General features: G+C 45.5%; 2 protein-coding genes across 5 annotated transcripts in view; one reads left to right on the forward strand and one right to left on the reverse strand.

Moving 5' to 3' along the window:
* LOC110538386 (histone deacetylase 5) overlaps positions 1 to 24,198 on the forward strand; it is an 85,348-nt gene that overhangs the window by 42,886 nt on the left and 18,264 nt on the right. For 2 of the 4 annotated variants that reach the window (XM_090193474.1, XM_021625176.3), the window contains 7 exons: positions 11,232 to 11,512; positions 11,684 to 11,828; positions 12,063 to 12,171; positions 12,494 to 12,627; positions 14,388 to 14,519; positions 15,525 to 15,637; positions 22,089 to 22,208. In XM_090193474.1, the coding sequence (XP_090049600.1) occupies positions 11,264 to 11,512; positions 11,684 to 11,828; positions 12,063 to 12,171; positions 12,494 to 12,627; positions 14,388 to 14,519; positions 15,525 to 15,637; positions 22,089 to 22,208 (1,002 nt within the window). In that variant the 5' untranslated portion in view covers positions 11,232 to 11,263. The remainder of the gene's footprint in view (positions 1 to 11,231; positions 11,513 to 11,683; positions 11,829 to 12,062; positions 12,172 to 12,493; positions 12,628 to 14,387; positions 14,520 to 15,524; positions 15,638 to 22,088; positions 22,209 to 24,198) is intronic. The other 2 variants (XM_090193475.1, XM_021625177.3) reach the window with 1 other exon arrangement.
* On the reverse strand, positions 16,670 to 20,806 carry LOC149979386 (uncharacterized; the record flags this gene model as incomplete). Its single annotated transcript, XM_090191531.1, has 2 exons — positions 16,670 to 16,750; positions 20,081 to 20,806. Coding segments are annotated over 2 exons (807 nt in total), but the record flags the coding sequence as incomplete, so codon positions are not given.

The following is a 24,198-nucleotide window of genomic DNA, read 5'->3' on the forward strand; positions in this document are numbered from 1 at the left end:
TGCTTGTGTCTAATCTCTGCTGGAAGCGAGAGAGAGAGTGAAGAGGGAGAGATGAGGTTCGGGGTGCTCTGAAAATGGTGGAGAAGGAAAGGGTTGCAGGTGTAGGGAGAGTGCCGTTGGCTCTAGCTATAGATGGAAGCCCAGAAGCAGATGTAGGCTAGACTATGATGCAGCCATTTTGATGGATGAGAGTGAAAACAGAGGGGTTCCTCAGGAGGAAAATGTACAGTATCAATTGAAAATGTACGTACTTATTGCATGAAAAGCCGCAACTTGAAACTAATTGAAGCCTTTTACAAGAAGACCAAAATACACTTACTTACTGACAGGTTTATTGGGGCTCCTGAGTGGCGCAGGGGTCTAAGGCACTACAGACCCTGGTTCCAGGTTGTATCACAATCTGCTGTGATTGGGAGTCCCATAGGGCGGTGCACAATTTGGCCGGGGTAAATTGGTAGGCCCACAATTGGTAGGGTTTGGCCGGGGTAGGTCATCATTGTAAATAAGAATTTGTTCTTAACTGACTTGCCTAGTTAAATAAAAGTGCCAATGTCAAACACAGCAGGGGTTCCCACTAGATCCCCTGGAGTCTAAAATGCTAGTGCATCTGCTTAGCAGCAGCGTGCTCGCCTATTGGCTGACTTTAATGGATTGCATAATTCATGATGGCAACAAAATTATCTCATTGATATTTTGGTTGCTGATTGGATGGATCAAAGAAGTCTTACACAGGGGACAGGGGGGCACCCTGGATGTCAAACTCGTTCCACCCTTATTGTACTCCTGCTATGCTCTCCTGGCCTGTAGTTCTCCTCTCCTCCATCCTTGTCTGGCTAGGGCCTAATTCATGTGATCATTTGATTAGGAAGAAAGATTTCCTCTGGCCCTCTCTCCAGAAGACTCACATCTTCCATGAAAAAGGGGCAGAGGAGGCACAATCCATGCCTTTGTGTGACAGCGTCTCGTATAACTAACGGCTTTGAGTGGAGGTTTAAAATGACCCCCAGCTCTGGAAGAGAGGGAGTGGTTGGCATAATTAGGTGACACAAAGCTGGCAGTGGAGTGTGTAAGCTAGAATACTCCCTTGGGCGATGGATCTTTCTGTCTTAATTGGGAAAACTTTGGTTTTTGTACATAAAGGCTGTGGCAAACCAGCACAGCCATCTACTGGTCTTCCTCTTCCCAATGATGGCACACAAAATAAAGCATTTAAATAGACATTTCTATTCAGTCAATTGCACTGCACTGTAAGGCCTCATCAGTCGTAAAAGTGTTGAACATAGTTTCAATATTAGGCCTACTCGTGTTGCCTGTTGGCAAATGCAGGGACACTGAGTGAATACAGTATGTTTTGATTTTTATCACAGACTAGATACAGGGCTTTAGCCAAGTAAACATTGAGCTAGCCCTAAATCCTGCGTACCTTTTCTCCATCTCCCTCTAACGTGTGTGTGTATATAATATACCCTTTATGCAAACCGCCATCATCACGGGGGGGGGGGGGGCGGGCAAGGGGATTGCTATTTTTAGACTCTCTTTTCCAGGTGATTACTGTAATCCAGGGAGTAAAATATAATCTGAGTAAATTTGAGTGCTCTGTTTCCTGTCCCTCCCCCAGGGTATCTACCCTTTCATTGATTAGGGCTAGTTGGCTTCCTTGTCCAAAAATGTCCCTCCCACCTCTTCCTCTGTTTCTGCCTTGAAACCCCACACAAGTGTTAGGCAATACCCTAGTTTATTTTTAATGAGGAAGTACCCCCCCCCACCCCTTGCCTCATTTTTTTTCATCTTGTCAGGTTGCAAACTTTTTTTTTTGTTTTTTTTTTTGTACTCTTTAAATTCTGAGGTATCTGTTTCTCCAAGAGCATCCTCCCTGCTTTCTGTAATTATTGTTTAAGGACTCTGTTTGGGTTTGTTTCCTTGTCAAGCATTGGCTCATTGGTGAAATTAGCATTATGACAATATCTTTAATTAAATCATTAAAAAAAACTTTATTAATGCAATTGCAGACAGAAGTTGACAACAGGAACATAACGCATGTTTCCGGGTAAGTTCTGCATCAAAGAAAAGGTCCCATGTTATTTTATTAAACCCAAAGTCCAGCCCTTGAAGATGTCACTGCCTACGTTATTCTCTTTTACTCATGAGACCAAAACCTTGCCTACTCAACACTAAAACTCTTTTTATATAGTTATCTAAAAGCTTAGCAGTAAATGGCCAAGTTGATTTATAGTGGAATGTCTAACTCATTTCTTAGAACTCAGCGCAGTGTAAGAGATGTCTTCACAGTCACATTTCTCAGAGGGGTCTCTTTTTATAAGAGGCAAAGAGACCAGAAAACAACTGTGGAACAATACTAAACCTCTATAATGAATATAGATTGTTAATCTGTAGGCTAGGACCCTATAAATGTAAGGAGGGCAGGGTCTTATAACCCCCCCCCCCCCCCCCCCCCAACTTCTATTAATACAACATAAGCATAATCAATTATTATAATACATCAAACATTTGGTACAGCCCCTATCATGACTCCTAGGTGAACCCCCTTCAACTCGTGTGGCAAAGAATAGAGCTTTGTTGTAAACTAACTTAGAAATTACAATACGTCTCTGGTTAGATTGTAGAATTCTTAGAGGTATATTGTGATTTTTAATTTAGAATAAGGTGAGCACAAGCATAACTTAAACAATTCCTGGTGGATACTGTTACAGGATAGGGGGTGTATGCGAAGGCCATTTAGTTGTTTTTGTCGTAATATTTATAAATGGATTGCTTAATCATGGACCATGCCATTAAAGTGTGTGTACATTTTCACTGCAGTGTCTGCAGACACAGTCAAATTGCATCCATTTCGGTATGGATATGGCCACAAATATAGTTTTTAGGGACCTGGAAATACATTTGGCATTGTCTCCATGTCTCTCAGCCACCTCCTGGCTGGCCCAAGTCCTCACTAATCACAGGGCCACCAACAGCTTCACCCAGATGACTGGGCTGTTCCTCCTCTCCTCTCTGCCCTAGCCTCCTCCCTCCCACCCTCTCTTTTCCTGTCAACACACAAACAGGGCCAAGGATTTTACAAGCAACTTTTTGCCTCATTTAAAAAGAGGCCATATTATTTTTATTTTCTTGGCTGTTCAAACTGTGACATTTTTAACGTCCCATTTCTGACCAAAAATAGTCTGTTGGTTCCTGTTATCTTTCACTTCCCTCCATTTTTTTTTGCTTTTTTGTTTTTGTCTGGTTTGTTTCTTTTGAAGTAGACTTCTGAACCAAAGTTGAACCCAGAAGTTTAGCAACCGTCTGTCTAGGACAAGGTGGTGGAGTTCTCGGATGAGAAATTAACGCCTCAAGCATGTTATCGCCTCGATAATCAATTGGGCTAGGAAGAAATGTATTATTCATCTATAATTAACCATGCAGCACCTCATAGAAAGTTTTTTTTTTGCTGCAGAGTTAAAGCCACACCTGTTTGGCACATAGCTGATTTGCTATGGGACTGATGGTAGTTCCTTCCGCCTCAGATGCAACTCCCCTGTGAGTTCTCCTGGCGGCTGTTCCCTCGTTTGATAATTTGGGCCGATCATCAAAAGTATCATTTCTCAGACTGCCTCTGCTCACTGTCTCGAAACGGAGTGGAGCAGGCAACACCAAATTATTTATTTTGAATGCACAATTCACAGCCAGACAGTGTTATTAAAGTATTTTGTGTGTCTACAAATTCATTGAGGATTTGAACACTGCAATGGAGCCCAATACCTCTGTGCACATTGCACCACTCTGACAACAACCACTCATGTCACACCAATATTGGTGTAATTTTTATATTTTTTTTACCTTTATTTAACCAGGTAGGCTGGTTGAGAACAAGTTCTCATTTGCAACTGAGACCTGGCCAAGATAAAGCATAGCAATTTGACACATACAACAACACAGAGTTACACATGGAATAAACAAACATACAGTCAATAATACAGTTGAAAAAATAAAACAAAGTCTATATACAGTGAGTGCAAATGAGTTAAGGCAATAAATAGGCCATGGTGGCAAAGTAATTACAATATAGCAATTAAACACTGGAATGGTAGATTTGCAAGTGGAGATACTGGGGTGCAAAGGAGCAAGATGCATAAATAAATACAGTATGGGGATGAGGTAGGTAGATGGGCTGTTTTACAGATGGGCTATGTACAGGTGCAGTGATCTGTGAGCATCTCTGACAGCTCACATACAGGTGCTTAAAGCTAGTGAGGAAGATATTAGTCTCCATCTTCAGTGATTTTTGCAGTTTGTTCCAGTCATTGGCAGCAGAGAACTGGAAGGAAAGGCAACCAAAGGATGAATTGGCTTTGTGGGTGGGTGCTGGAGCGCGTGCTGCTATGGTGACCAGTGAGCTGGGGCTTTACCTCGCAGAGACTTGTAGATGACCTGTAGCCAGTGGGTTTGGCGACGAGTATGAAGCGAGGGCCAACCAACGAGAGCGTTGATTGATTGAGCACCATTGATGGCTTTTACAAGTCATTATTGACATACAGATTTCAGATTTGTAAATAGTTTTTTTTTTTTAACGGAAGGCCTCTTGACTATCATTTGGAATACCTGGTACATCGCAATAGGCACGCTCCCTTTGGCTCATTCATTCAATGCCTTCTCCCCCATATTCTCTTTGACTGAGGTGTTTTGGGTGATCTATGTTAAGCTCATTTGGTTGGCTGGCACCCAACAACCAAAGCTTTCCTGGCGACTTAAGAAAGGGACGACATGATGTCAAATGGCTGACACACACACAATTGTCTGGAAGGTTATATTTAGAAGCTGACTGATAAAGGATAGTAATCTTATTTGGAATAAGCCGAAAGCTTCCGCCAGAGCTCCAACAGAGCTATTGGATCATTACCCTGTTAACTCTGCACGTTCCAATCAGCAAGCTCTAAGGTGAAAATCCTGCCTAATGCTGTGACATACAATGTGAATGTACACTGAGTATACCAAACATTAAGAACACCTTCCAAATATTAAGTTGCAAGTATGGTCTACCTCAGAGGCCTAATCCCAAAGTCCTCCAACCCCTAAGCCTCTATGTGGCCTTATGTACTAGAGGCAAGCTGCTATTGTGATTTACAACTGTTATTCCACTTTACCGTTATCAATATCCATTTTATTTTCCCTGCATTGTAAAAATGCTAATCTTTATGGGTAGTTGCTGACTTAGGACTGAACTTAATCGCTTGCAGAACAAAAAAAAACACAGATTTAAGTATTTGTTTCGCACCCGAAATCATTCGTTTTTGCATTTTGACAAAGGCCTCCCTCTGAAGCACAGTTATACCTACTCATTTACCATCCAGCCTGGCATAGCTATCCTACTCCACACTCACCTGGGAGGGAGAGCAAGAGGAAAGGGGGTGGAGGTGGTGATAGAGGAAAAAAGGGAAACGGAGGAATTGTCCTTCACAAGGGGGAAGGTTCAGTTCCAGGGCAGGCTTACTTACATTGATACAGAAAAATTGGCTGAAATTTAGTTTCAAAGCATGCTGTTGCAGCCGCACTCGGCAAAGACCAAAAACTTTGATCAGCACTGACTTTGATCAGCACTGACTGATCAAAATTATTTTCTTCATGCTCTCTCTTCTATCTGCAGCAGTTGTATAGGGTGGGCTGCACCAACATGGATTAACTCTTAAACTGGTTTAAATCCAGATTTATCATTTAATCTTGTTGCACAAAGTTTTTCAACCTAGTTTTAAATTAATCAGTTACATTTAATCCTAAACTAAGTTTAATTTGGACTTTAAAACAATATCAAATGTAATGTTGCTCCATTGTTTTAAAATAAATGTTAAACTTAGTTTAAGGATTAAATCAAAACTACCACAGGAGAAGGTTTAAATTAATCAAATGTCAGTGTATGTGCTTTATTTTCAGTAAGATACAAACATGATAAAACATGTATCACTCAACTAGCTGGCTCACTCTTTGACTGTGGCAGGTAGTCTAGCTGCTATGAGCTTTGGGCCAGTAACCCGAGTCGACTAGATGAGAATCTGTCTGCGCCCTTGAGCAAGGCACTTAACCCGCTTCTTCTGTAAGTCGCTCTGGATAAGAACGCCACCTAAATGACTAAAGTGTCAAATGTAAATGTTAAAAATGTATTTAATCATTAGCCTGAAGTGAAAACTCACTGTGCTTGCTAGCTAACAAACTAGCAATGACCCGTGCTGGTTTGTTTCTGTAGAAATAGAATGTGAACATATTGCTATAGTAAATCCATTATGACACATTATAACTGGTCATAGGGTACGCTCGTAAATTCACTCTGGCTATATGGTATCTTTTTTTGTGTTTTTATTAGGACCCCCATTATCTGTTACAAAAGCAGCAGCTACTCTTCCTGGGGTCCACACAAAACATGACACAATACAGAATGACATAATGCAAAACATCATTAGACAAGAACTCAAGGACAGAACCAGATACATTTTTAATAAGGCACATTCAGCCTAAATATCAATGCATACACAAAAACTATCTAGGTCAAATATGGGCCAGGCGTTGTTCCGGGAGGTGTTTCTTTCTTTTTGAAACTAGGTTTGCTGTTTATTTGAGCGATATGAGATGGAAGTTCCATGCAATAAGGGCTCTATATAATACTGTATGTTTTCTTGAATTTGTTCTGGATTTGGGGACTATGAAAATACCCTTGGTGGTGTGTGTGTGTCAGAGCTTTGTGTAAGTTGACTATGCAGACAATTTGGGATTTTCAACACATTGTTTCTTATAAAAAGAAGTGATGCAGTCAGTCTCTCCTCAACTCTTAGCCAAGAGAGACTGACATGCATAGTATTTTTTATCAGCCCTCTGATTACAATTAAGAGCAAAAATGTGCCCCTCTGTTCTGGGCCAGCTGTAGCTTAACTACATCTTTCCTTGTAGCACTGGACCACACGACTGGACAATAATCAAGATTAGACAAAACTAGAGCCTGCAGAACTTGCTTTTTGGAGTGTGGTGTCAAAAAAGCAGAGCATCTCTTTATTACGGCCAGAACTCTCCCCATCTTTACAACCATTGAATCTATTAGTTTTGACCATGACAGTTTACAATCTAAGGTAACGCAAAGTAATTTAGCCTCTTCAACTTGTTCAACAGCCACACCATTCATTACCAAATTCAGCTGTGATCTAGCACCTTAAGGAATGATTTGTACCAAATACAATGCTCCTAGTTTTAGAGATGTTCAGGACCAGTTTATTACTGGCCACCCATTCCAAAACAGACCAACTCCGACTGCAAGGGATTCAATGACTTCATTAGCTGTGGTTGCTGATGCGTATATGGTTGCATCATCATCATCATCATCATCATCATCATCATACATGGACACACATGCTATGTTTAAAGCCAGTGGCAGGTCATTGGTAAAAATATTAGAGTAGAGGGCCTAGAGAGCTGCCCTGCGGAAGCAGAGCACTTGTCTGAGTGTGCCAGAGCACAGAATAACTGATGAATTTACAGACTCAACACCCGTTGACTATAGCCGGTGTCTGTAAACATGGGCAAAAAGCATAATACATTTTTTGCCAGCAGCACAGAGTCACCAATGCTTTAGATAACATGAAAACAGCCTAACCAGCTCTGTTAGCACCTCTGACCATTTTACTCACCCTTTTACTCACCCTATCTCATTTGTGTCTGGAAGTAGCTAGCAAGCTAGCCAACATTAGCCAGTTACCTTGGGTGCTTGAGTGCCGTTATGAGGTCAGAATGCTCGGATCAACCCTACTCCTCGGCCAGAGTGTCCAGTGTGTGCTCTGGATGCTCCGAGAGTGAAACGCTCTGAATTTATGATTGCCCAGAGTGCATACTCTGGCACTTCAGATTGAATTTATGAACACTCCTGTAGTTTAGTGATTTATTAATCTAGTCTTTAAAAAGTAAATGGTGCAAAACATCGGCTTAATTATAAACCTAGTTAAACTCTAGATTAGGTCTAATCTAGGATTAAATCATGAGTGAGCATTATGTTTGGAACATCAAATCGCAATAAAATCACTATCATTCATATATATAGATATAGATAGATATATATAGATATATAGATATACTGCTCAAAAAAATAAAGCTAACACTAAAATAACACATCCTAGATCTGAATGAATGAAAGATTCTTATTAAATACTTTTTTCTTTACATAGTTGAATGTGCTGACAACAAAATCACTCAAATTATCAATGGAAATCAAATTTATCAACCCATGGAGGTCTGGATTTGGAGTCACACTCAAAATTAAAGTGGAAAACCACACTACAGGCTGATCCAACTTTGATGTAATGTCCTTAAAACAAGTCAAAATGAGGCTCAGTAGTGTGTGTGTGTGGCCTCCACGTGCCTGTATGACCTCCCTACAACACCTGGGCATGCTCTTGATGAGGTGGCGGATGGTCTCCTGAGGGATCTCCTCCCAGACCTGGACTAAAGCATCCGCCAACTCCTGGACAGTCTGTGGTGCAACAGACTGTCCATTGGTGGATGGAGCAAGACATGATGTGCTCAATTGGATTCAGGTCTGGGGAACGGGCGGGCCAGTCCATAGCATCAATGCATTCCTCTTGCAGGAACTGCTGGAGGTCATTTTGCAGGGCTCTGGCAGTGCTCCTCCTGCTCCTCCTTGCATAAAGACTGAGGTAGCGGTCCTGCTGCTGGGTTGTTGCCCTCCTATGGCCTCCTCCACGTCTCCTGATGTACTGGCCTGTCTCCTGGTAGCGCCGCCATGCTCTGGACACTACGCTGACAGAAACAGCAAACCTTCTTGCCACAGCTCGCATTGATGTTCCATCTTGGATGAACTGCACTACCTGAGCCACTTGTGTGGGTTGTGGACTCCGTCTCATGCTACCACTAGAGTGAAAGCACTGCCAGCATTCAAAAGTGACCAAAACATCAGCCAGGAAGCATAGTAACTGAGAAGTGGTCTGTGGTCACCACCTGCAGAACCACTCCTTTGTTGGGGGTGTCTTGCTAATTGCCTATAATTTCCACCTGTTGTCTATACCATTTGCACAACAGCATGTGAAATTTATTGTCAATCAGTGTTGCTTCCTAAGTGGACAGTTTGATTTCACAGAAGTGTGATTGACTTGGAGTTACATTGTGTTAAGTGTTCCCTTTATTTTTTTTGAGCAGTGTATATCGTGAGAATCACAATACTTATCAGCACCTAAGTGTTGTGAATGTCCCTGGCAATTTCCAGCCTTATCTGACCCTAGATTACTTTTTTTAAATTATATATATTTTTTTAAATGATATATTTTTTATGTATATCTTTAACGACATGCAACCTGAAAAATAACTGGTTTAGTTCTCCGGGCTTAGAGGTCCACTCATAGATGCCATTGCATTCAGAATCAAACTCTTCAAAGCAGTGCTTTTCAGCTAGTGCTAGCTGCTCCCTCAGTCTCCCATTTATTTTTTCCACAGGAGTTAGCCTATCTCTTCTCTCTCATTATCTGGTCACTGAGTGACTTAACCATCTGTGACACGGAATCGGTGCCTTCTCATTAGGTCCTAGCCTGCAGCTGGGATCAAATACTCTACATCCACCAATGCACTGGCGGCAGTCAACCTCTTTACCCTTGACCATTGTTGCAGACTGTGTGCTTCTCTGCCTGCCCACTAATCTCTTCCATTGTTTTTTTTCTGCATTTGTTTGAGATGTTAGCGTCTTTTCCTGCTGAGTTCTGACCCTGCACCAATATCAAGCCTTGTGGCCATTGAGGGTTAATGAAAGGTGAAACAAATGGTTGGTGGAAACTGTCAGGTGCATTGGAAGCCAACTTTTGGCACACAATAGCCCAATAGCCCCTTCCAATCCCTGATTTCCCTGCCGATTTTAAGGGAAGGTCGAAAACCGTAGAGTGGCCCTTGCCAGGTGGCTGTGCTTTCTTGACTGTTTGGCAGCAGCGCTTGCCAGTGGCTTTGCGGCTTTGGGATGCTGTGCGTCGTTGCCAGCTCTGTGCTTATTGTCTCAGAGACAAAGCTCCCGGAGTGTCGTAGAGTGCCCTGGCTCTGCCCTCGTCCCGGTCTTGGCTCTGCCCTCGTCCCGGTCTTGGCTCTGCCCTCGTCCCGGTCTTGGCTCTGCCCTCGTCCCGGTCTTGGCTCTGCCTACTGTGGTCCTCCCAGGTTATATAATGGTGTGCTCTCTCTGTATCGATTGTCACCTTGGCTATTTTTAGCATGGTCTGCTCCCATCCCTACCGTTCAATACTGTCTCCTATTGAGCAAAATGTATACACCGACACACTAGTATAGAGTTACCTAGCGTGATCCATGGCGATAACATGCGCCATACAAAATGAATAACTAGTAAACCATGATTGATTCATCAGCTGATGAAGTGATGACTCTGTGTGTAACAGTCGCACGGAAACACTCCAAGACGCTCCTTCAGTCATTTAAGTATGTACTGTATAAACGTGTATATACTGTGATGAATTGTTCAGTAACCACATAAGCACTCACACACTTCTGTGGAATCATACTTTTAAAATAGTACACTTAAACACTCCTCCTAAGTGTTCTAAATAACACATGCACCCTTCCAACTTTTGCCAGCAGAGTGAAGAACAGGCCCCAAACTTTATTCCTCCTGCTGTGTGTACTGTACGACAGTTTGTCCAACTCCACTGAACTCTGTCATCGTGGTGGAATTATGCAATGGCCCCAGAGAGAGCTAGCATGCCAAACATTATTGAACTCCTGGTCTGATTTCTGAAAGCAGTAATACACTGAAAGATGGACCGGGTCAGTTGCCAGGGTCATTCTATTAGATGGGACATATTTGTCCTTTATAGAAACTGGTTGTCACTGCAATGAATGTCTCTCTAACCTACTCAGTGTGCCCTTGTTGACTTCACTCAGTGAGATACAGTAGATCTGTGCCAAGCCACATGGCTAAAATACATATCTATTATGTTAGAAATGACATTTAGCTTACAGTTTGACTATCAAAGGGAATTACTTCTCAGCCCTTGAACTTTAACCTCACCATTTCAGCAGTATCTGTTGAAGATGTTTGGTTTCTGATTGGTGAAAGAAAAGCCTATATTAAACTGTTGTACTTTGTCTTTATTTGACCACCATTTAACAAACTATTTTCTTCTTTGCCTGTTCCTTTCCTTTCCCCTGTCTCCCTCGCTTCTCTCTTTTTGCCCTCCACCCCTTCCTCCATCTAGCTGTGGAGGTGAAGACAACTCTCCCCTCGGGGATGCAGAGCCCTGTGGGCGGCAGTGAGCAGGGTGTTGGAGGTGGTCCCGTGGACCTGAGGACTGATCCCAGGCTGGGACCCCTGGGTGGAGGAGTGGACCCAGCCATGAGGGAGCAGCAACTGCAGCATGAACTGCTCCTCCTCAAGCAGCAGCAGGAGCTTCAGAAACAGCTTCTCTTCGCTGAGTTCCAGAAGCAGCATGAGGTGCTGACACGCCAGCATGAGGTTCAGCTGCAGGAGCACCTGAAGGTAACTGGGATCCGCTTTAGGGAGGCTGGTGGTGGGGGTGGGGGGGGGGAGAGGTGGGTTTAGAAACGTCTTTAGCCACACACCACTGGACCGGTCAGTTTCTGGCAGTCAGTTTGAGCTTCATTTGACATCCCCTCTCTCTGGCTTTCCTTCCCCCTGGCGTCCCTGCAGCAGCAGCAGGAGATCCTGGCGGCCAAGCGGCAGCAGGAGCTGGAGCAGAAGAGGAAGCTGGAGCAGCAGAGGCATGAGGAGCTGGAGAAACAGAGGCTGGAGCAGCAGCTCCTCATGCTACGCAACAAGGAGAAGGGCAAAGAGAGTGAGTAGTACACAGAAGTCACACACAGAGCAGTATATATCTGGTGTATGAGGAGAAGCTTTCAGGAAGTGAAAACAGATGACATATCTACTGTATATTTCAATCACACTTTTACTTAGTGATACAGTGCTGCTGTTATTGCTCTAGTTTAGAGCTCTAGATCCTCCTACTCCATAGCTGTTGGTCTTTGTTAGCGTTATAATAGCTTTGTGTTGTGATGGTTTGTTCCGGAAGGTGCCATTGCCAGTACGGAGGTGAAGCTGAAGCTCCAGGAGTTCCTCCTGAGCAAAAAAGAGCCTGGTACACCTGGCGGACTAAACCATTCCTTCCCCCAGAAATGCTGGTGAGCCTAACCATCAACATCTAATTTGAGTTCTGAGGCTGGCTAACGTTAGCTGGCAGACTGGCCAAGAGCCATGGAAGTTAATGAATATGGAGGAAGGGCTACACCTTAGCTAGGACTCTTAGAGCTCCTACACTGATGCATTGACCCGGAGTGAACTGTTAAAAAATACTTAACTCCAGAGAGTGGTATGACTTGTTTACCTTCCTCAGCGGGTGTCATGCCAAATGGATAGAGGTTTTAATCTAGTCAGAGAATGTCTTGTCTACACCACAAGTAGTATCAACTGATTCTGCTATCTTACCTGTTATGGCTTCATCAGGGGGGCCCACCACACCTCTCTGGACCCCAACTCCCCCCCTCAGAGTAACACTCCGGGAACGCCGCCCTCCTACAAACTGCCCCCACTACTGGGGTCCTACGAGGGCAGGGACGATTTCCCTCTCCGGAAAACTGGTGAGTGGATGCACTGTGTGTGGTTGCATGTCTGCATTACTTTGAAGCACCTACCTGTGTGTGTGTGTGCGTGCATTTAGTGTTTCTCCTTTTCTGGTATGAGTCAGAATGAGTCACCGCAGCAGTGTTTGTGAAGACTGGTGGGCAATAGCTACATACATACACACTCACTCATGTAGATAATTAAGCCCACCCACAGACAAGCTGATGGAGAGGGGTGGTTCACTAAATGGAGATGGGAGACTTTCCAATGAACGTGTTTTAGTCCAGCAGTAAACTGGGTCTGAGAAGCTGACCCATGACACATGCTTAAATATATGCTTGCTGTGTCTATATCCTGAAGGATCCCATGTATCTAGATCTAATTATATTGCTTGTTGTTTGGTATTGTTTCCATAGACTTGTTAGCTCGTGCTTACTGGGACTTATGACCAGTGGAAAGCACCGCTATTGGATGCTAATTAAATTAAACCCGGGGCTTTTGCTTAATTGCCCCAATTCCTATTTTTTCCCCCCTCCCTCCATATTGGTTCATTTGGATCCCCATTAGCTTTTGCCAAAGCAGCAGGTATTCTTCCTGGGGTCCAATCTGTTTTATTTACTTCCATTAGTCTAAGTTGGTCTGTCGTTCATTGCAACAACAATGGGCTGAAAAAGCAGTTGCGTGAAGGAGGGGTTAGTTGCAAATGGACATTTATTTCAGTCTTAGTGTCCCCAGTCAATAAGATATATAAATATCCTCATTTGCAGCCGTCCATAGTGCTTTTGGATATGAGCTGTTTGTTTATGGTTTCTGTTGTATGTCTTTTTGATTTAAACTCACAACTTTCTCTCGCTCGCTCTCCTATTGCTTTCTCGCTCGCTCTCCTATTGCTTTCTCGCTCGCTCTCCTATTGCTTTCTCGATCGCTCTCCTATTGCTTTCTCGATCGCTCTCCTATTGCTTTCTCGCTCGCTCTCCTATTGCTTTCTCGCTCGCTCTCCTATTGCTTTCTCGATCGCTCTCCTATTGCTTTCTCGATCGCTCTCCTATTGCTTTCTCGATCGCTCTCCTATTGCTTTCTCGATCGCTCTCCTATTGCTTTCTCGATCGCTCTCCTATTGCTTTCTCGATCGCTCTCCTATTGCTTTCTCGATCGCTCTCCTATTGCTTTCTCGATCGCTCTCCTATTGCTTTCTCGATCGCTCTCCTATTGCTTTCTCGATCGCTCTCCTATTGCTTTCTCGATCGCTCTCCTATTGCTTTCTCGCTCGCGCTCCTATTGCTTTCTCGCTCGCGCTCCTATTGCTTTCTCGCTCGCGCTCCTATTGCTTTCTCGATCGCTCTCCTATTGCTTTCTCGATCGCTCTCCTATTGCTTTCTCGATCGCTCTCCTATTGCTTTCTCGATCGCTCTCCTATTGCTTTCTCGATCGCTCTCCTATTGCTTTCTCGATCGCTCTCCTATTGCTTTCTCGATCGCTCTCCTATTGCTTTCTCGATCGCTCTCCTATTGCTTTCTCGATCGCTCTCCTATTGCTTTCTCGATCGCTCTCCTATTGCTTTCTCGATCGCTCTCCTATTGCTTTCTCGATCGCTCTCCTATTGCTTTCTCGATCGCTCTCCTATTGCTTTCTCGATCGCTCTCCTATTGCTTTCTCGATCGCTCTCCTATTGCTTTCTCGATCGCTCTCCTATTGCTTTCTCGATCGCTCTCCTATTGCTTTCTCGATCGCCCTCTCATTGCTTTCTCGCCCTCTCTCGCCCATCTCGCTCCGACAGCCTCCGAGCCCAATCTGAAGGTGCGTTCGCGGTTAAAACAGAAGGTAGCTGAGAGGAGGAGCAGTCCTCTGCTGAGGAGGAAGGACGGGACAGTGATAAGTACCTTCAAAAAGAGAGCCATCGAGATCTCTGGTGAGAGCACACACACACAATGCATTTACACACTCTTCCATTATGCATTTACATAATCGCATACAAATACATTGTACACTCTTCAACTGGAATTCCACACCCTGTGCCATTTCATAGTTGTAAACCAACCCCAGTGAGAAGCATCCAGTTGGGTGAACCATAAATCATCTAAAGTCACACCCTACTTAACATAAAACAGTCATTTCAACACTGGCCTGATGGTAAAAGTAGACATCCGGAGGGGCCACGGCACTCTACAACTCAAGCTAATTTCCCAGAAGGACCTAGTTACATAACCCACTTAGTCAGGTTGGCTATATACACATGCCACACAATGCCTTTCCAGACCAAGTACTGGAGCTAGCTACCGTATGTTAGGTTTAAGGGTTTGCCCTATTAGCCGTTTCCATGTCACGTGCAACTACTATGTAAACATAGGAGATCGTATAAATGCTGGTTGTTCTCGAGACCACAACAGAAGCTATGCTTTAAGAGGCTTTTGATTTAACTCGCCCGTTTCATCTGCTAATGAAAGCAGAAGCTTTTCTGGGACTAAATATAGGTGCTTATTGGAGACAAACAAAAATAGCAGGGACTATAGGGTGTGGATTAATACATAAGGCTTGAATAGGACAAAAAGGGATGGGTTTGGGGGGGTTAGCTGGCAGTGGAGCAGGGAAAAAGAGAACAGGGTTTTTGTGAACGTTCGGATTGGGACTAAGAATGTTGGCCTTTTGAAAGAGTCAAAGAAACGTTGGGAAGTCCTTTTTCCTAGTTCTCTGATTCCATGTATATGTTACCAATGTTAGTCTATTCTGTTTCTACCTTTCTGTATACTCATAGAAAAAAGCCTGATAAAACCTAGACATTTCTTCACACATTTGTAGAGTTTGATGCAAGCTTGGAGAAAGGCTGTACCACACAGGGGTTTTGGCGGTGGTGTCTGTCTGCCTGGGATGCTGGGTTGGTTCTGTCTCTGAGTGGCCTGTTCCATTGTCATTGCAGTGTCCTCCATGTGCAGCAGTGCCCCTGGCTCCGGGCCCAGCTCGCCCAACAGCTCCAACAGCGCCATCGCAGAGAACGGCTCCAGCGGCTCTGTCCCCAACATCCACGCAGAGGTAAGAGGGGTGAGGGCTGTGGGAGGATGCTAGGGGGTCAAGGGGGGCCTCCCCTCTGCACAAAAAACGACTTCTACCTTCTATGGAACTTAATAACCCCTGAAATGTTTGTTGCTGTTTGTTTGGGTTGATGCATTTTTATAACACACCATGCAAAATCCATAACCTACTGCTTGGACAAAAGGTACCAGGAACCAACAGAGTACATGTTTTATAAAATGTCTCATCACATTAGAAGCATTAGTATAAAAAGTGTTGCAAGACAGAGAGACGCAAATGGAACCCATTCTGATTGGGTAAGGGGGTACCTAGTCAGTTGTACAACTGAATGTTCAACTGAATCGGAGTGGTGGGGGGCTGCCTTAATCGACATCCACGTCTTCGGTGCCCAGGGAACAGTGGGATAACTGCCTCAGGGGCAGAACGACAGACTTTTACCTTGTCAGCTCGGGGATTCGATCCAGAAACCTTTCGGTTACTGGCTGAACTCTCTAACCACTAGGCTACCTGGTGGTTTGGTTTAGTTTTTATCAACCCTGCTGTTAGTTATAGATCAAATGCAATGGGGACTTATGAGGAGTGTTACATGACTAGGTAGACTGTGTTATTTAAGGCTAATAGTAGCTTATTCTTTATGCTTGTATGGTCATTGTGCTTGGCTGAATTGTAAACTAGGGCGAGAGGATAGCGGCTGACTGCAGTGAGTAAGGCCTGAAAATAAGCTTGGGTAGACTAGGGGGGGCGGAAGGTTGGTCTGATGCACTGAGCATCAAGTGGCCCCAGGAACATCTTAACCTTGAGGGAGAGAAAGCGAGAGAGATAAGAAGTGGGATGTGAGAGGGAGAGCTAGCCATAGTGTTTTGAATGACTGCGATCCTCCATTTTGATAATAAAACCTGATTCATTGTTCATCATGTAAGATAAATATAGGCCTAGCTGCCTTAGCTATTTCATTGCAGAACATACTGTAAGTTCACTGATCAGAACTACCAGTTCTTGTCCCTGGGACTTGAGTTTTTCCTGGTAGTCAGGCTACTTACAGAACAGCTGTAGCTGGAACACTAAAGCCCTCAGGTACTTGGTCTTACTCTCCATGTCTACCTCTTCAAATATCTGTTTTAGAAGACCTGTGTTTTAATGGATAAATGTGTTTTTTTTATTTGGTCGAACAAATCATTGAATTGTGTATGCGTTCACACAGGGTTGATGATTTGAATTCAAATGAGCATTTTGTCCTCTCATTCAGACAGCTCTCAACACTCAATTTACAGCCATCTTCCCCCTGCCATTTTATAACACCCAAAAATACTTCCTCTCTCTTCTCTCCAAAAGTAGGGCAACAAAAATAAGAAGCATTAGTCAATCTCTGAGACCATTTAATTTCCCTCCCCTCCCTCCCTGAAAATACTTGATTACTGCCATTCTCTCGAAGCGGAGAAACAGTCGACCGCTGATGACATAACAAGCGCCTTGTTAGCCTGCTGTGTGCAACTTTCCAAAATAGCCACCCCCACCAAGAACGTTATTGCGTCATCGCCGCCCCAGCAGATCCGGGCTGATAAATGGTCAGACGCACACAGAAAGGAGAGCGTGACATTGTTTTAACAGATAGGGCAGTTTGCCATGGATCAACACCTTGTTTGGGATGCATGGTGACTTTCTTAAAAACGTATTTTCCCTGTTTTTAAATAGTGTTTCTGTTGAGTTAGTCTTCCCCCGATAACGTCATTGTGAAAATAAAGTCAAATGTGAAATTTCTAAAATGTATTATGCTTTAAAATCTAGGATGTAATAATCATTTATGCTTTTCATAGAGTAAAAATCGCTGCACACTATTGAGGAAGAGACCCGTATTTTTGCACGTGTGTTTGACAACAGTTGATAATCAGAATATGGCCTACTAAATTGAACAGCTGGCAGAGGAACAAGTGTGATCGGACATTTGATGATGCCTTCTCATAATGCAGGTGATTCCTCGATCCACCTCTACGCAGACGACACCATTCTGTAAACATCTGGTCTTTCTTTGGACACTGTATTAACAAACCCCCAGACAAGCTTCAACGCCATACAACACTCCTTCTGTGTTCTCCAACTGCTCTTAAATGCTAGTAAAACTAAATGCATGCTCTTCAACCGATTGCTTCCCGCCCGACTTGCATCACTACTCTGGACGGTTCTGACTTAGAATATGTGGACAACTACAAATACCTATGTGTCTGGCTAGACTGTAAACTCTCCGTCCAGACTCACATCAAACATCTCCAATCCAAAATAAAATCTAGAATCGGATTCCTATTTCGCAACAAAGCCTCCTTCACTCATGCTGCCAAAGATACCCTCGTAAAACTGACCATCCTACCGATCCTTGACTTCGGCGATGTCATTTACAAAATAGACTGCATCCAATTTGCTGAGTAGAGTTTGAGGCTATCACAGTGCCATCCCTTTTGTCACCAAAGCCCCATATACCACCAACCACTGCCACCTGTATGCCACATTCAGCGCCAGACCCACTGGCTCCAGGTCATCTATAAGTCTCTGCCAGGTAAAGCCCCGCCTTATCTCAGCTCACTGGTCACCATAGCAGCACCCACTCTTAGCACGCGCTCCAGCGGGTATATCTCACTGGTCATCCCCAAAGCCAACACCTCCTTTGGCCGCCTTTCCTTCCAGTTCTCTGCTTCCAATGACTTCAGCGATTTTTGCTATTTGTTCCAGTTGGAGACTTATATCTCCCTCACTAACTTTAAGCATCAGCTATCTGAGCAGTTTACCGATCGCTGCAGTTGTACATAGCCCATCTGTAAGTAGCCCATCCAATCTACCTACCTCATCCCCACATTGTTTTTATTAACCTTTTTTGCTCTTTTGCACACCAGTATTTCTACTTGCACATCATCATCTGCACATCTCACGCCATTGTTTAATAGCAAAATGTAATTACTTTGTTACTATGGCCTATTTATTGCCTTACCTCCTTATGCCATTTGCACACACTGTATATAGACTTTTCTATTGTGTTATTGACTGTTTGTTTATCCCATGTGTAACTGTGTTTGTCACACTGCTTTGCTTTATCTTGGCCAGGTCGCAGTTGTAAATGAGAACTTGTTCTCAACTGGCCTACCTGGTTAAATAAAGGTGAAATTAAAAATAAAATGGATGATTAGTATTTTGCTTACGGCATACGTTTTTACTAAACAGTACATTCTAAATAGTATGTAGTGCTATTAGTACACAGTATGTATTTTTAATAAGTAGTATGCAAGACTGATTTCGGACACAGCCGAAAGGGTTTCTGTACAGTGTTAGCCAGGTGAAGTCTAAATGGCAAGTAAGAAAAGCTCCTGAAATGGTACTAGCTAGCACACCTGCACAAACATCAAATAACAGCCGTTTGTTCAAAGGGAACTGGAAGCCTCGGCGGCATTTGGAGAGAAATGTTGTGCGAGCTGAAAGAATGAGTCACACTATGGTTAGAGCTCCTGTCCTATCTGTTTATACTGCAGAGGGTCAGATAGAACACAAGATGGATTCCTTTCTTCCTCTCTCTAGTTGTTGCTAGGGTAGATTAAATATACATGCACTGATGGGATGTTTTAGTAAGCTTCACTCTCCCTCTCTGGAAAATACCTACGCTGTTTCTCTTGCTCGCTGTTTCTCTTGCTCGCTGTTTCTCTTGCTCGCTGTTTCTCTTGCTCGCTGTTTCTCTTGCTCGCTGTTTCTCTTGCTCGCTGTTTCTCTTGCTCGCTGTTTCTCTTGCTCGCTGTTTCTCTTGCTCGCTGTTTCTCTTGCTCGCTGTTTCTCTTGCTCGCTGTTTCTCTTGCTCGCTGTTTCTCTTGCTCGCTGTTTCTCTTGCTCGCTGTTTCTCTTGCTCGCTGTTTCTCTTGCTCGCTGTTTCTCTTGCTCGCTGTTTCTCTTGCTCGCTGTTTCTCTTGCTCGCTGTTTCTCTTGCTCGCTCCTCTCTTGCTCGCTCCTCTCTTGCTCGCTCCTCTCTTGCTCGCTCCTCGCTCCTCTCTTGCTCGCTCCTCGCTCCTCTCTTGCTCGCTCCTCGCTCCTCTCTTGCTCGCTCCTCGCTCCTCTCTTGCTCGCTCCTCGCTCCTCTCTTGCTCGCTCCTCGCTCCTCTCTTGCTCGCTCCTCGCTCCTCTCTTGCTCGCTCCTCGCTCCTCTCTTGCTCGCTCCTCGCTCCTCTCTTGCTCGCTCCTCGCTCCTCTCTTGCTCGCTCCTCGCTCCTCTCTTGCTCGCTCCTCGCTCCTCTCTTGCTCGCTCCTCGCTCCTCTCTTGCTCGCTCCTCGCTCCTCTCTTGCTCGCTCCTCGCTCCTCTCTTGCTCGCTCCTCGCTCCTCTCTTGCTCGCTCCTCGCTCCTCTCTTGCTCGCTCCTCGCTCCTCTCTTGCTCGCTCCTCGCTCCTCTCTTGCTCGCTCCTCGCTCCTCTCTTGCTCGCTCCTCGCTCCTCTCTTGCTCGCTCCTCGCTCCTCTCTTGCTCGCTCCTCGCTCCTCTCTTGCTCGCTCCTCGCTCCTCTCTTGCTCGCTCGCTCCTCTCTCGCTCGCTCGCTCCTCTCTCGCTCGCTCGCTCCTCTCTCGCTCGCTCGCTCCTCTCTTGCTCGCTCGCTCTCTCTTGCTCGCTCGCTCTCTCTTGCTCGCTCGCTCCTCTCTTGCTCGCTCGCTCGCTCTCTCTTGCTCGCTCGCTCTCTCTTGCTCGCTCGCTCTCTCTTGCTCGCTCGCTCTCTCTTGCTCGCTCGCTCTCTCTTGCTCGCTCGCTCGCTCTCTCTTGCTCGCTCGCTCGCTCTCTCTTGCTCGCTCGCTCGCTCTCTCTTGCTCGCTCGCTCGCTCTCTCTTGCTCGCTCGCTCGCTCTCTCTTGCTCGCTCGCTCGCTCTCTCTTGCTCGCTCGCTCGCTCTCTCTTGCTCGCTCGCTCGCTCTCTCTTGCTCGCTCGCTCTCTCTTGCTCGCTCGCTCTCTCTTGCTCGCTCGCTCTCTCTTGCTCGCTCGCTCTCTCTTGCTCGCTCGCTCTCTCTTGCTCGCTCGCTCTCTCTTGCTCGCTCGCTCTCTCTTGCTCGCTCGCTCTCTCTTGCTCGCTCTTGCTCGCTCCTCTCTTGCTCGCTCGCTCTTCTCTTGCTCGCTCGCTCTTCTCTTGCTCGCTCGCTCTTCTCTTGCTCGCTCGCTCGCTCTTCTCTTGCTCGCTCGCTCTTCTCTTGCTCGCTCGCTCTTCTCTTGCTCGCTCGCTCTTCTCTTGCTCGCTCGCTCTTCTCTTGCTCGCTCGCTCTTCTCTTGCTCGCTCGCTCTTCTCTTGCTCGCTCGCTCTTCTCTTGCTCGCTCGCTCTTCTCTTGCTCGCTCGCTCGCTCCTCTCTTGCTCGCTCGCTCGCTCCTCTCTTGCTCGCTCGCTCCTCTCTTGCTCGCTCGCTCCTCTCTTGCTCGCTCGCTCCTCTCTTGCTCGCTCGCTCCTCTCTTGCTCGCTCGCTCCTCGCTTGCTCGCTCGCTCCTCTCTTGCTCGCTCGCTCGCTCCTCTCTTGCTCGCTCGCTCGCTCCTCTCTTGCTCGCTCGCTCGCTCGCTCGCTCCTCTCTTGCTCGCTCGCTCGCTCCTCTCTTGCTCGCTCGCTCGCTCGCTCCTCTCGCTCGCTCCTCTCGCTCGCTCGCTCCTTCCTCTCTTGCTCGCTCGCTCCTCTCTTGCTCGCTCGCTCCTCTCTTGCTCGCTCGCTCCTCTCTTGCTCGCTCGCTCGCTCCTCTCTTGCTCGCTCGCTCCTCTCTTGCTCGCTCCTCGCTCGCTCCTCGCTCGCTCCTCTCTTGCTCGCTCCTTGCTCGCTCGCTCCTCGCTCGCTCCTCTCTTGCTCGCTCCTCTCTTGCTCGCTCGCTCCTCTCTTGCTCGCTCCTCTCTTGCTCGCTCGCTCCTCTCTTGCTCGCTCCTCTCTTGCTCGCTCGCTCCTCTCTTGCTCGCTCCTCTCTTGCTCGCTCGCTCCTCTCTTGCTCGCTCGCTCCTCTCTTGCTCGCTCCTCGCTCGCTCCTCTCTTGCTCGCTCCTCGCTCGCTCCTCTCTTGCTCGCTCCTCGCTCGCTCCTCTCTTGCTCGCTCCTCGCTCGCTCCTCTCTTGCTCGCTCCTCTCTTGCTCGCTCCTCTCTCGCTCGCTCCTCTCTTGCTCGCTCCTCTCTCGCTCGCTCCTCTCTCCTCTCGCTCGCTCCTCTCTCCTCTCGCTCGCTCCTCTCTCCTCTCGCTCGCTCCTCTCTCCTCTCGCTCGCTCCTCTCGCTCGCCAGCTCGCTCCTCTCTCCTCTTGCTCGCCAGCTCGCTCCTCTCTCTCTAGCTCGCTCCTCTCTCTCTCGCCCTCTCTCACACGCTCTCTTGCTCGCTCCTCTCTCTCTCGCCCTCTCTCACACGCTCTCTTGCTCGCTCCTCTCTCTCTCGCCCTCTCTCACACGCTCTCTCTCAACCACTTTTTCTCCCTCTTTTCTGTGCAGCAGCTGCGGTCCCTTCACCAGACCCTTAACGCTGATGGGACAGTCAGTCCGCTGAGCCTCTACACGTCCCCCTCGCTGCCTAACATCTCCCTGGGCCTGCCAGCCAACTCGCACCTCACCGTGAGTACCGAAACTCTGAACACTAGAAACTAGGGATAGGCATGAGTACTCGAACAGACGCCATCTTTAACCAGAAATCAAAAGGTTGTCTTGAAGACAACATTAATTTGCTTTGACTCTAGTGTTCCATTTGTACATGTGCATTTGCGGGGCACAACAAAAAGAAAACCAAGCTAAGCATCACACAGTTCTTCTCCCTAAATTCCCTTTCCCCTCCTTGTCTCACTCACTCAGTTGTGTTCCGACCGCTCCCTCTACACGCTCCCGTTAGGCCTACAGAAACAAATGCCTATTAAAAACCTATCTAACTGATGGGATACACAAGCTTCATTCCTTGCCAAATGACGACAGTTTTATCACAAATTCTTAATGGACTGCTTGGCTGAAGTAGGGAAATATGTTCCAACAACGAGCGCTGCAGTTTTGGAAAGATTGTGTCCTGTCTATTTTCCACTTGTGCTACTTTGTGAATGCCATTTAGAATTGGTTAGCCTAGGCCTTCTCACCAAACAGATGTCATGGCCATAATTCATCCCCATGCAGTATTCAATATGGAATTGTTAATCCATTTGGAAAATTCCAAAGAACAGGCAGAATAAACAAAATTGAACGTCTGTATATGGAAAAGACAGGTTTTGGTTTGTAACTCGGAAAAAATGATTTCACCTCGTCGCCAAATTGAGCCCCGTTTTTAAATGATCACTCTGAGAATGACTGTTCCAGACGTGAGATCACTTTGTACCGGAAACTTTTTTTCATTTGGAAAAATATTCTGTTCTATATTATTTAGTTATTTTACCTGTTACAATAAAATATGTCTCTTGATCGTGATAAGGGTTTGGGAAATAAGAGCTATTTGCCTGCTGAAATAACAAAACAAAGCTATGCCATTGCACAGCCATAGGCTTCTACAAGCCCCACTGTTGAGGTTGCTTTTTGAAGATTGTGTTCCATAATATAAATAATTGATATTACGGTTTCAATAAATTAACTTTAAATAGCAAAAATATGTATTAATATAATATGTATGTGTATCTCTCTCAGCAAAAAAAGAAATGTCCCTTTTTCAGAACCCTGTCTTTCAAAGATGATTCTTAAAAATCCAAATAACTTGATAGATCTTCATTGTAAAGGGTTTGAACACTGTTTCCCATGCTTGTTCAATGAATCATAAACAATTCATCAGCATGCACCTGTGGAACGGTCATTAAGACACTAACAGCTTAGACGGTAGGCAATTAAGGTCACAGTGGGGCAAAAAAGTATTTAGTCAGCCACCAATTGTGCAAGTTCTCCCACTTAAAAAGATGAGGCCTGTAATTTTCATCATAGGTACACTTCAACTATGACAGACGAAATGAGAAGAAAAATTCCAGAAAATCACATTGTAGGATTTATTTGCAAATTATGGTGGAAAATAAGTATTTGTTGGTCACCTACAAACAAGCAAGATTTCTGGCTCTCACATACCTGTAACTTCTTCTGTAAGAAGCTCCTCTGTCCTCCACTCGTTACCTGTATTAAAGGCACCTGTTTGAACTTGTTATCAGTATAAAAGACACCTGTCCACAATCTCAAACAGTCACACTCCAAACTCCACTATGGCCAAGACCAAAGAGCTGTCAAAGGACACCAGAAACAAAATTGTAGACCTGCACCAGGCTGGGAAGACTGAATCTGCAATAGGTAAGCAGCTTGGTTTGAAGAAATCAACTGTGGGAGCAATTATTAGGAAATGGAAGACATACAAGACCACTGATAATCTCCCTCTGTCTGGGGCTCCACGCAAGATCTCACCCCGTGGGGTCAAAATGATCACAAGAACGGTGAGCAAAAATCCCAGAACCACACGGGGGGACCTAGTGAATGACCTGCAGAGAGCTGGGACCAAAGTAACAAAGCCTACCATCAGTAACACACTACGCCGCCAGGGAGTCAAATCCTGCAGTGCCAGACGTGTCCCCCTGCTTAAGCCAGTACATGTCCAGGC

The sequence above is a fragment of the Oncorhynchus mykiss genome, chromosome 12, assembly GCF_057628025.1.
Source record: "Oncorhynchus mykiss isolate SJ-2025 chromosome 12, ASM5762802v1, whole genome shotgun sequence".
Lineage (NCBI taxonomy): Eukaryota > Metazoa > Chordata > Actinopteri > Salmoniformes > Salmonidae > Oncorhynchus > Oncorhynchus mykiss.